General features: G+C 47.4%; 2 protein-coding genes across 2 annotated transcripts; one reads left to right on the plus strand and one right to left on the minus strand.

Annotated features, from left to right (window-relative positions):
• The first annotated feature begins 1,938 nt into the window (after positions 1-1,938).
• Positions 1,939-7,287, plus strand: LOC123043952 (calcium-binding protein 39). Its single transcript, XM_044466567.1, has 11 exons — positions 1,939-2,190; positions 3,109-3,273; positions 3,347-3,465; positions 4,819-4,893; positions 5,381-5,474; positions 5,576-5,635; positions 5,766-5,831; positions 5,915-6,013; positions 6,510-6,554; positions 6,692-6,794; positions 6,982-7,287. The coding sequence occupies exons 1-11, from the start codon at positions 2,083-2,085 to the stop codon at positions 7,056-7,058; spliced, it is 1,011 nt and encodes a 336-aa protein (XP_044322502.1). The 5' UTR covers positions 1,939-2,082; the 3' UTR covers positions 7,059-7,287.
• Positions 7,288-7,454: 167 nt separating this feature from the next.
• On the minus strand, positions 7,455-10,463 carry LOC123043951 (cytochrome P450 734A5). The gene is made up of 3 exons (XM_044466566.1): positions 10,163-10,463; positions 8,152-8,987; positions 7,455-8,063 (listed from the first exon to the last, which is right to left on the minus strand). Exons 1-3 carry the CDS (start codon positions 10,461-10,463, stop codon positions 7,644-7,646), a joined length of 1,557 nt encoding a protein of 518 aa, XP_044322501.1. The 3' UTR covers positions 7,455-7,643.
• Between the last annotated feature and the right edge of the window lie 2,481 nt (positions 10,464-12,944).

Genomic DNA, 12,944 nt, shown 5'->3' on the forward strand with positions numbered 1-12,944 from the left:
AATCATGTAAATTAGAGGCCAGAACAATAGCAAAAGTGTTTGAAAAAGTAGATATATTGGAGACGTATCATTTTACTTCCCCTCTTTCTCTACCATCGTCTTAATAGAGGGAAAGTACAACAACCACCACCTACGACAACAGTCAGGACGCTTCAACAACTCTCATCTCTTAGGTGGTGGTATATATATGGCGGGATCTCCTTCGCGTGTATTTCGACTGTCAGTGATGGTCGTTCCTTCTCTTCCTTCCTTGTTACCAAGGTCGACAGAGGAAGGTAAAGAAAGGAATGACACCCTACAACAACAGTTGGTATCACAAAGGTAGCCACATCGGACTAAATAGTCAACTCACAAATTAGATAATAATGCTGACACATGTCCCCTAAACCCTAGCTAACCCATCCTTAGTGAAAAAAAGTGTTTATCAAGTAAAATAAAGGATAAAATGGGAGTGCGGCGTTTCGGTGCCCGGGTGCATCTGCACCCGTTCAAAAAAATATTCGTAAAAAATTCAGAAAAATTCCGAAAATTCCGAAAAAAAATTGAGGTGGTGGACAATTTGATGCGTGAGGTGCGCCCTAATTTTCAAAACATTTGGATTTATGTGCAGCTCTCAGCAAAAAAGACAAATCAGACCAAAACAGTATATGAACAGTACACATTTTTACAAACCTCCGATTTGTCTTTTTTGCTGAGAGCTGCACATAAGTCCAAATGTTTTGAAAATTGGGGCGCATCTCACGCATCAAATTGTCCACCACCCCAAATTTTTTTGGAATTTTTTGAATTTTTTTAGTATTTATTTTGAATTTTTTGGTGAGCGCAGGTGCAGATGAGCTCGGGCTCAGATTTGGATTTTCGATAAAATGGAGGCTTTCCAAGCTCAAGATGCAGACAGATGGAGATTCTGAAGTATAGGTTGGAAGAATCCCAGCTCAAGATGCAGACGTCAGGAACGCCGCCGATATGCCTTCCTCTACCCTTTGAAATTCGGCACGTTGAGTATCATCGACCTCATGTGCAACGGACCGGCGAATCCTATATAAATGTGCGTGGACATATTGACCAAACCTAGTCATGTGAATCGTGTCGCGCGGGCCAGCCCATAGGCTCGTAATTTCAGCTCGGTACGACACACGACTAAAAGAAACGGGCCGACGTAAGAATATTCCAAAAGCCATGCCCTAAGGTCGGGCACGACACGGCCTTTTTAATTACGAATCTGCACAACATGGTCCGACGCATAACTAGGCCTTTTTCTACTTTTTAGATTTTTCTATGTTCTTTTCATAATTGTAAATGTTTTCGTATTTTTTCCTCTTAATTTTAGACTTCTCTAAATTTTGAAAAACAAATGGCAGGCCAAAAAGCTACATGTTGGCCTTTATACCTAGGTGTTCGGCCGATCCTTGTGGCTAGGCTTTTGTGGGGCCTGCCGTGCCAGTCCCTTTTACCGCTCGGCCATGCCGAGCCTCATGTGGTCAGGTTTGATTTCTATAATACCTAAATAGTTGATCCTCACTAACTCTAATTCTCTCAACATGCATCTCTTCACATCACCAAATGTGCCACATCATCATCCATTAAAACTATTCTGTAGTACATGCATGTCCCAATTTAATTGTTCTATCTCTAATTGTCCAGCTACATGCATACTCTTTGTTCAGACATAATTACTTTTGAAAATAATGTCTTTTGATTTAGATCATTTCATTCATATAAAATTTAACTAAAATTAATCCTTAAAATCCTGCAAGAACGTGCAAGGAAATCACCTATAGTTTACTAACAACTGATCCACCGGTGTGGTTAGCTATCTCAAAAACAATCAACAACTCAAAAGAAAAAAAATGATCTCCTAAAAAAAACTAACAACTGATCCCCCGAAAATCCACTCAAAAAAAAAACTGACCCCTGAAAATCCCCAAACTGTACGCCATCGGCCTGTGAAAACGGAAAGAAAGAAAGCTGACGCTCGCTGCGCATTGCTCGGTCGTCGTCCTCAACTCCTCGTCTGGCGGCTCGGCTTTGCCCCCAACCGCTCCCCACGCCGCCGGTTCAGCCCCCTCCGCCGGCGGCGAGATGTCCTTCTTCTTCCGCGCGGCGTCGCGGCCGCGTTCGTCGCAGCAGGACCTCGTGCGCTCCATCAAGGACTCCCTCCTCGCGCTCGACACCAAGACCGGTGCCAAGGTGCTGCTCCCCTCTCTCGCGTCTTTACCCTCTCTGACCATTTCCGCGCACTTCCCGGCCGATCTGCGCGTCCCGGGTCGGGGCTAGCGTCTTCTCATCCCGATCGGGGAGGGGAGTTGGGATTGCCTTCTGCACCGAGGAGTGTTCTCTCTAGATCTTAATGCCAGTGCTTCAGTCCCTTGTAGCTGACGAATGTTTACTGGCAGTGAAAGTTGTGCCTTCATATGGTTGGAGCTTCGCAGCGTAATCCGTCGTGCAAGCAAGTGACTTGGTAGGAACCGGAATTGCCAGTGATCTGTCATCTGTGTGGCTCTGCCGTCTTGTGGATGCAAGGGTTAGTGTGTCGGCCAAAGCTTCAGACAGTAATGGCATCTGGAGAAAATGTGTTTGGCAGTCGAGTGCTCCTTTTGCCCCAATGCTGGTGCTCACAGAGGCATCCATGTCAGTGTGAATCTAATTCAAGAACTAGCTTATCCTCGAGTCTGGTTCCACCTGATAAGGGAATGGCTCACTGCATCACTTCTTTTTTCCTTCTAACAAAAGGATGTTTTCTTTTATATATCCGTTAAAAGCGTTACGCCGTGCATCTAATAAAAGGTTATGCTAGAATTGGCTTTGTTTACAAATTAGCATCTGGTTTGTAAGTGTAAGAATTACAGGAGTTGCATTACTTGTACCTCCAAACATGCATTTCCTGTTAATGCTTTATAACAGTGTCTGTATACAGGTCGGCTGCAATTGTGAGGCACATTTGGAGCCTGCATATAATCATGGGAGTGTTTTTTTTTGTTACTATGTATTGTTTTTATTGTTTCGTGGCTGTCGTGTGTCTATTTGTACAAGTATTTAACACACATTAGACCATGGATACAGACCACTGGTTGCTCATATACTATGCCTTGTCGCTTCCTTTATCAGGCCCTCGAAGATGTTGAGAAAAACATATTTACATTGAGGCAGACACTTTCTGGTGATGGAGAAGTTGAACCAAACCAGGATCATGTCTTACAGATAGCCCTTGAAATTTGCAAGGAGGGTGTCCTTTCTCTTTTTGTTCAGAACCTACCTTCGCTGGGTTGGGAGGTATTGTATTCATCAATTGAATGTGATGTCATTTTTTGCTAAGCGTATTAGACTTATTACTTTCACATTACAGGGTAGAAAGGATCTTGCCCACTGCTGGTGCATTTTGTTAAGGCAGAAGGTTGATGAAAGCCACTGCTGCGTGCAGTATATCGAAAATCATGTTGATCTTCTAGATTTCCTTGTTGTATGGTAAGGCCTATTGTCGAGTTATTGACACACTTTGTACATGTTGATTGGTTTATTAGTAGTAATCCGATCATGCTACCATGTGGAAGCTATCTATCTGCTGCCTATAAGTAGGGATGAAAACGGAGCGGAAACAGACATAACTGAGTGCTGCCACATTTTTTCTGTGAAGCTAAAATGAATACATAAACCCCGGAAACAAATACCAAACTGATACTGCCACATTTCCCGGGGATACAACCCATTTGAGCGAGAGTAGTGCTAGGATGGGTGACCTCCTGGGAAGTCCTCGTGAAAGGGTTTCATATCTAAGGGTTGTGATAGGCTTGGCAAGCCAACGTAAAAACTAGTCAGTCTTTTGGGTGTGAAACCCATTTGGGCGAGAGTAGTACTAGGATAGGTGACCTCCTGGGAAGTCCTCGTGAAAGGGTTTCATATCTTGCCTACCCCAACTTTTTTGGGATAAAAGGCTTCGTAAGTAAGTAAGTATACTACCGGAAATAAATGCAGAGCGAATATTGTGCAGACACGGTTACGAAAGCGGATGTCCACTGAAACTAAGCGACCTCTTGAACCATAGAAAAACACAAGTAAACAAACATACCTGTTTAATTGATATGACTACAATGTCTTTCGACAATCTCGTAAGCCCATGGCCTAATTCCTAAACCAGCTGCACCGACGTAGAGGTTCCTGCGCACTGCAGCGATGGGTGGATGGCTTTCGGCGGTGGTGTGTGGGCTGGCCAGCTGGGGATGAGTGCATGGCACCGCAGCGGCGGTGGCGTGCTCGCGTGCCCAATTAGGAATTGTGAAGTGTAGGAGATTAGGCTAGGTATTAGCATTCTGGTTGTTGGGCCACAACATGGGCTTCATCTCGTGCTGTACTAGGCCACGTAGCAACCATGGCAAAGATGGAAAGTTCTGTATTTATGGAAACAGAATTGTTTCCACAACTATTCTGCTGGAAAATGACATTCCGTTTCTGTTTCCGTGTAAAAAAGAAATCCGTTTTCACTCCCGTTTCACAATATTTCGTTTCTGTTTCTGCATTTCCTCTGTTTCCTTTTCCACAGAAAATGTGGAAAGTTTCTGCTCCATTTTCATCCCTACCTGTAGCCAACTGCTTAATGTTCCATCGGTTGTTATGTTTGGCCATGAACTTGTATGATTGTTATGTTTGGCCATGAACTTCTGCTAGTCACTACCCATTGGTTACTTCGGTTGTTGAGTTGGAGCATTTTCAATATATTTCCCCACCTATACTTCAATTTTTTGGTATTTGTTTATGGTTCATGTATACAATATATGCAATTGTGATATTTTTGTGTTTGATTGATTAACTATGTTGTGCTAGCTACAAGAACTTGGAAGTCGCATTGAACTGTGGAAACATGTTGCGAGAATGCATAAAATATCCCTCACTTGCAAAGTAAGGCTTCAAAGTCTCCATTAAACTATATTTTCTATTTCTTAGTCGTTATTATGGGCTAATAACGACTTGCTTTAACATATGGTGTCCGGCATGTGTGCCTTGGAAGAAAATATGTATTGAGTATATTTCGATTTTTTCTCCATAGAAACTCTGTAATCGTACATAGTGCCAGATACAGTAAAATAATTCATTGATTTCACATACAGTCACAGTCACCCATGGAAAGTTTTTTTTTTCCTGCAGAAGTTAGTTCTTCTTCCTAAGTTGACTCCCCACTAAACTAATCCTGGTTTGACAAGCATTGTGATGCTGTTGAATTTGAAACAGTGTTTCCTTCAGTTTACCTTCTAAATGTATGTATGAGCAGTTGGCTTTGTTCGTGAGCTATGAGATGGTTGCCTGAAGCAACGTACAGAGAAATGATTTAACTAATTACATAGTTGATTAATTTTACATGCATTTTGATTTTGTAGTGCTCTTTCAGATATATATTGGAGTCAAATAGCTTCGAGTTGTTTTTCCAGTATGTTGAATTGCCAAACTTTGATATTGCTTCTGATGCTCTGAATACCTTCAAGGTAAATCCAAATTGTTAATTTGGTATTTATGTTAGACTGTGATTGGGCTTTATGCTTGGTTCTTCACTGTTGCTATGTGTAATTGACATGATTTTTTGCAGGATTTGCTCACTAGACATGAAGATGCAGTCTCCGAGTTTCTCATTTCCCATTATGAACAGGTAGATGTGAGAGAAAAATATACTTTTTGCGAAATGAGTGAATTCCACCATGTTCATGTTAACAAAATAAATATGTTTTGAATTGACTGATCAACATTTCGTGTCACGTTGATTATGTAAATATGTGCAGTTCTTTGAACTCTACAAAAGGCTTTTAACTTCAGATAATTATGTGACAAGAAGACAATCAGTGAAGGTTAGCCTATTTTTGGTTACTCTATTAACATTTTTTGTTGCACGCTGAGAAAGGAAACATAAAAGTGTGTTACTGTATGTCAGTTTCTTTCAGAATTTCTGTTGGAGGCCCCAAATGCTCAGATAATGAAGCGGTACATTTTGGAAGTTCGTTACTTGAACATTATGATGGGCCTACTAAAGGTATTAAATTGTTAGTTATGTTATATATTTCCTGCTTCTACATTCAGTAATCATCCATGCACTTATTATCGTTCTCACTTCCTATATTCTGCTCATCTTGCTTTTAACAATGGAGGATGGTGGTACTAGTATGAGAAATGAGAAACACTGCTTTTGTATTACTGGCTCGCCAGCCACCATGATATTTAAAGTTTTGGCTACTACTGGTCCAGAGCTGAATGCTGTTCTGTTTGTAACTATGACACATGGCATAATTATTTACAGTCTAGCTGATAGAAAGGTGATATAATATAACTGACAATTATGTTTCCTGCAACAAATTGTGTACTGTTTGAGTGTCAGGCTTGATATAGAAATGTTTGAATAGACACGGTCAATATGCTAGATGAAAGCTGGGAAGCAGTTATAGGTTTCCTTCGAGCTTCACAGCTAACCAGCATTTTTTTGGTTATGCCTATCCCTTCTTAATACCTCCACTATACTGAATCACTTGTAGGATTCAAGCAAAAATATCAGGATATGTTCCTTTCACATTTTTAAGGTATTCCTTTATCTCTTTCCAACCTTTGCACTTGTTTGATTTTGATAATTCTGCAAGTAGTTATGGTTGGTCAAATATGACATTATGAGCACATCTATTTACCTTATCGGCGGTTCATTTTTGCTGCATGGAATTAGGTATTTGTTGCCAATCCAAACAAGCCTCGTGATATAATTCAAGTTTTGGTAGACAACCACAAAGAATTATTGAAGTTACTCCATGCTCTTCCTGCAAGCAAAGGTAATTCTCTACTTCCAGCTTAACCCTACTGGATTATCAGATTTTGTGCTCTGACTAAGCAATTGATGCGAGTGATAATGGAGCAACCAAACATAAAAGCTGTGACTGTAGTGTTCAGGAGGATTCCTTTTTAGATTGTGGGAGATGTATGCAGAGTGTGACACTTGTAGTGCATTCCTCTTACTAGGTGAAGATGAACAACTTGACGAGGAGCGAGACTTAATTATCAAGGAAATCGAGAAGCTCGTGCGCTTGTCATTATAGACCCTCAAGAAATTCAAAATTACCCTTTGAAAAAAAAAACAGTGTTCGAGAAAGGCAATCCATTTCTTCCTGTGTAATGTGCTACCCTGTATAGAATTGTCTAGTGTTTTATCATATTTACAGAAACAGCTTGTCATTTCACAAGAACATGAAGCATTGCTGCATGCATATATGGTTCAAACAAATCTGCCGAACCAGATTCGATATATATACCGCAATTTGTTGGTCATCCTGAAGATGTGAGAGTGCGCCGCACCTGGTACGATTAATTTGGGGGACGACATGAAGCCTACCATTTTTGTATATTTTGTTGTTTTCATGTTTGCGAATACTTACAGGTTTACATCGCTGGTATGAGATTCAGGAGGATTAAGCGAAAAAAGTAAATGTGGCAAAACTGACAATGAACAGCTACATATGCTTCTCTTCTTTGTAATCTGGCACTTGTTGCGTACGTATGGTACTATAACTTTATACATTTTCACTTGACAGATGAGACGGTGGTAATATACAGAAAGGAATTAATTGAATCCGACTAACATTGACATTGGGGATGGATGGCCGGCCGGCGTTGGCCGGTCGTGATCACAGCGGCCGGAAGATGACCGGCGCGCCGTACTGCGGGTTGAGTATCATGAGCACCCTGGGCGCGTGCACGTACGCCGGCGACAGGCGGAAGGCGAACCGCTGCAGCACGACGGCCAGCGCCACCTTGGCCTCGATCAGCGCCAGGTTCTGCCCGATGCACACCCGCTCGCCGCCGCCGAACGGCATGAACGCCATCTGGTGCCGCGGCCGCCGGTCGTCGCCGAAGCGCGCCGGGTTGAACTCTGCCGCGTCGGCGCCCCAGTGCTCCTCGTCGTGGTGCACCGCCAGGATCGGGATGAGGAGCTCCGTGCCCGCCGGCACCACGCACCCGCCCAGCTCCACGTCCCGGTTCGCCGTCCGGATCATCGCCACCGCCGGCGGGTACAGCCTCAGCGTCTCGTTCACGATCATCCCCACCTGCATGCATACATAGCACATCGCCATTAATTAGCTGGAAACATGGAAGCTGCTCTCGTGCATGGGAGCGAGAGAGCACGGTGCGTACGGTTTTGAGCTTGGGGAGGTGGTCTTTGGTGGGGAGGTCGTCGCGGCCGACGACGTCGAGGACCTCCTGGCGGGCGCGGTCCTGCCACTCCGGGTGCATGGCGAGGGCGACGGTGGCCCAGGTGAGGAGGCTGACGAGCGTCTCCTTCCCGGCGAAGAAGAAGTTCTTGCTCTCCTCGATGATCTCCTCCGTCGTCATGGCCGGCGTCATGAAGCTCATCAGGTCCCTCATGCCGTCCCGCCGCTGCTCGTCGCCGTGACCGTCCTTGGGCAGGTTGGCGATGAAGGCGGCCAGGCCCTTCCTGATCTCCCTGACCAGGTGCCACACGCGCAGGTTCCTCCTCAGCGGCAGGAAGCGGTACCCGGGGATGTACACCTTGCTGTGCGCGTCGGCGGCGAGGCCGGCGAGCTCGTCCTGGAGCTCGAACACTACCCTGCCGTCCTCGTAGTTCCGGCGCCCGAAGGTGGCGAAGGTGATGACCTCCTGCGGCACGCGCTGGAACCACTCGGCCACGTCCACCTCCGCCTCGCCGCCGGCGCCATTGCCGACGGCCTTCGCCGCCAGCTCGTCGAGCATCCGGCGCATGGTGGCGGCGATGAAGGGCACGAGCGGCTTGAGGTTCTCGGTGTGGAACGCCGGGGAGAGGACGCGGCGGTGGCGCGCCCAGTGGTCGCCCCGGAGGTTGCCGAGGCCGTAGCCCTCGAACTGGCAGATGAGCGGGTGCGCCTCGTACCTGTCGAAGTGCTCCGCCCGCGTCAGCAGCACCTCCCGGACCAGCTCCGGCGCGCTGATCGTCAGCCTCGCCTTGGTCCCGAACCAGATCAGATGCTTCGGACCTGCCAAACAACACGCACAAATTCAGCCAAACATGTTGTCTGACAAAAAAAAATTGCTGTCTGAACTCTGAACTGCTAGCGCGGGTCAGTCGTCAGAATTATGTCTGTCGCACACGTTCAACCGTTCGATCTGAATTTGACGGTTGAGATCGAGGCAGGGGGGAATTACTGTGCAGATTTACATATTCATGCCGTGCTCGTGATCTCCTCATGATCGATCAGCAACAAGATTCCACACCCAAACTAATGACACTAACTAATCACCACCACAGCCGTTGAAAACGAGAGGGGATTATCGTCGGCAGCCGTGCCGCGCGCCGCAAGATTTAAACTAATCAGAGCAAACTGCCGGAATCAAAACTTGGATCCTGAATCAACCGATATATGCCGCATGCTCTGGCTGGCAATGCGCTGCTCATGCTGCTCATACGCAGCATCAACCGACGACGACTTAAGCACAGATTAAGCTAGCGCGCATGTGGCCATGGATCGATCTGCGACTCTCCTCGCCGCAAGGCTGTTCGCCGCTTGCTTAATCTAGTCGCATTATCGCGCGTCGACAGCCTGGTGGAACGATCGGCGGATCATGGCCAACATCTCACCAGGTTTGACCTGCGACGGAGGCTAGCCTAGCTTATTGCATGCAGTGAATTGCTGATTTTGCTGGTTTTTTTTTAGAAAAGGAGCTGATTTTGCTGGTGCTTTTTAATTTTTTATCCTTTAAGATTTACAAAAGCGAATGAAGCAAGTAGTGTATATTTATATCTATATGTAGTACGTACATACTACTACGTCAAAAAAGGTAAAATGGAGGGGGTCACCTAACCAAGCGAGGGAGGCACCATGGTTTTTAAAAATCCTCAGTTCTTGTTCCTACTTGCAAAAGCATGGAAGCATGTCCCCTCCTTTCCTCCGGCCGGCTTCACGCGTCACGCTGTCTCGTCGTCTAATCTTTGTTTATTTCCTCCTATATGCAGAATTTTAATCGCAAATGCACGCGCTTTTCCTTAAAAATATTTGATCAATTGCATGCGGCGATGGAACTAGGCAAAAACAAATTCGATCGATGCATGAACTGAGCCAGGTGGTAGAGACGTTGGGAATTGATCGAGAGAGAAATTGGAAGAAGAAGAAGAAGAGAGCTTGTCATATGCGTATGTGTATGCTTTGCTTACCGTAGAGCTTCCTCCAATGGTGGTAGAAGGCGAGGACCCGGGGGAGGACGTCGTGGGAGTCCGGCGGCGCCATGGGGCGGGACGACGCGTCCAGCATCAGCCTCACCAGCTCGATGGAGCTGCCCACGAAGAAGCTGTACCCGGGGCCGCGCACGCCCTGCCGGGCGAAGTGCCGCTCCAGGCGCCGGGGCCGCAGCCACAGCGCCTCCGCCGCCGCGTGCGCGCACAGGCACGCCGCGCCCACCAGCACGGCGGCGCCCCACCCCCACGGCCACGACCAGAACCAGGACGACGGCCACATGGCGGCGGCTACCTGCTAGCTGCTCCCTGACGAGCGCGCCCGCGTAGCGGATGTCTATCTACCTGCTGGCCTCGATCGGCGAGCGCCAGGACGACGACGACGGCGAATGTGCGGCGCCGGTCCCGAGGCTTATATACGCGGGCAGCTAGCTGGTGGTGGGCGGCGGCGGGAGAAGAATTTCGGGCGATTGCACCATTGGCTGCCGGGTGCTGACCTGATTAACTTATTAAGGCGTGCTTTGTTTAGTTGCAAATCCAGGTGTGCGTGAGCGTATGGCCTGATGGAGGTTAAAGCTAAACGGGGTGTGGATTAACAGCGGTCAATGCCTCATCGACCACTCGGGTGGTTTTTGGTGGTGGTGTCATGCGAAATCGACGACGGAGGCAGTGAAAAAACTCCATCACGTCGCGAAGTTGACACAGGCGGTGAAGAAACTCCATCACGTACTACTCCCTCCGTCCGAAAATACTTGTCATCAAAATGGACAAAAGGGGAAAATACGTCGCAAAGTTTGCGCACTCATCGCTACCAACTCCGGAAAAGGCACAAGAAATGAAAAGAAAGAAAGAAAACACAAAGCATGCACCACTCATCACAACCAGATTCCGAAAACACGGTCAAGGTCAAGGAGTAAGCGAAAACCACATTAGTTTCCACACTCGTGGCCGCCGGCTGGTTGTGGAAACATGGTTAGGACCGAATGGAACAACATTGTACGATTGACACGGTCAAGGTCAACAGCTTGGACGGTTAATTTCGTGTGGTAATGATGCTAGTGGTGATAAGTCGTCAAAGGTGAGTAGCTTTTCCACCGCATCTTTTGCAGTACTAGTAGCCAGGGTGGCGATGGAGCTGAGAGACGTCCGGCGCGGAGGAGAAGGAAGAAGAGAGGAGAGACCAAATTAATCTGATAAGTTGAGAGGATGAATTTGGTGCAATTTATGATGGCGTAGGTCTGTCGGGTTTGACATGGCGGACGCGTCCACTCATCCTCATATCAACCCTACATTTGGGTTTGATGTGAAGGGTGTCGGTCAGCCCGAGTGTTTGAGCCCCTTTGAGGCGTCCGTCCGAGTCAGCTCTTCTTGACCGGTCACTGATCAGGACATCCGTCCGGGCGTATAGGGGGTTTGAGGCATCCGGCTATAGATGCTTTGATCGTCGCCGGCTATGTAAACACCGGTTGAGAGCCGGGTCAAGGTCAACAGCTTGGACGGTTAATTTCGACTGGTTATGATGTTGGTAGTGATAAGTCGTCAAAGTTGAGTAACTTTTCCACCACATCTTTTGTTAGTAAGCATCATGGTTGTGTTCCCATGATCCTTTTCGGGATCACAAGTGTGGATGGGACACGGTCGAAACATGGCTGGCAACAAAGGAAAAGGGACGTCGTGCAAGGTGTACGATTTGATTAACGTGAACAAAAGTAGTATCCCAAAAACATGGAGCACACACGAACTTTGACGGAAAACAAATGCACGTACTAGAGCCTTTTTGCCTGCCCTGCCTTCCTTGTGCCCTGAATTATTTTCTTGGCCAGGCGTTTTGGGGGGCGAGGGGCGCAAGGGCAGGCTGACATGGGGATATGGGAGGGTGGCGCGGCGCAGGGAAGGGCGTATGGATTTGGGGTATCTCTCTCTCTCACTCTCTTGTTGGCTTGCTGTCTGTGCCCCCCGCAGGCACCGCAAAAGGCATGGATACAGGTCGCACCGGTCGGCATCCTGTCTCTCTGCCTGTCGCCTCGCGCTCGCTCGAGCCGGGGCAGCCTCTCCTCCTGTGACCTGTCTGCCTGGACAAAAATATCAGTAGTGCAGTTTTAGAATTAGATCGGTTGGGCTCCCTTGCGTTGCATTTGCATATGCAAGTATACGGATCGGTTGCTAGCCAGGTGTTGGTCTCCCTCTAATTGTTTCTGCCCTTTCACAATTTTTGTACTATACAGCTACGTGATTTCCTTGTCTTGAGATCGTTAGTTCAGATGGGAGACGCAGACACCTGGCTGGGTACAGACGTACGTAGAGCGGTTGCTTTCACGGAGGGGCTGCGTCTCTGTCTGCTACTACCTATCATCAGAGATCAGATGACGAACGGATCGGGGTTTCCTATCAACGCCAGCTTCTCGTGCCGTTTTGTTTATCCGCCCAAGTGACGCACCGCCCGATCTTCCATGGATCCATCCAGCACTCCAGCTGCCACTGTGCTGTGCCATAGCCGTCTGCGGCCGAATTTCGTGTTTTGACCCTTTTTGAAAGAATTTCAGGATCTGACCCCTGTTTGAAAAAATTTCGCGATTTGACCCTTTTTCCTACCGCCAGGGCCTCTGGCGGTAGGGTTAGATAGCCTACCGCCACGGCCCATGGCGGTAGAAAACTTATTCACGTCAGCCCGCGGAGACGGCGCCGTCCCCCTCCATCGCAACCTACCGCCAGGGGCCCTGGCGGTAGGGTCCGGGCAGTTATTTGCCCCGAAACCCCCGCGCCT

This window comes from Triticum aestivum, chromosome 2B (assembly GCF_018294505.1).
Source record: "Triticum aestivum cultivar Chinese Spring chromosome 2B, IWGSC CS RefSeq v2.1, whole genome shotgun sequence".
NCBI classification, from domain to species: Eukaryota; Viridiplantae; Streptophyta; class Magnoliopsida; order Poales; family Poaceae; genus Triticum; species Triticum aestivum.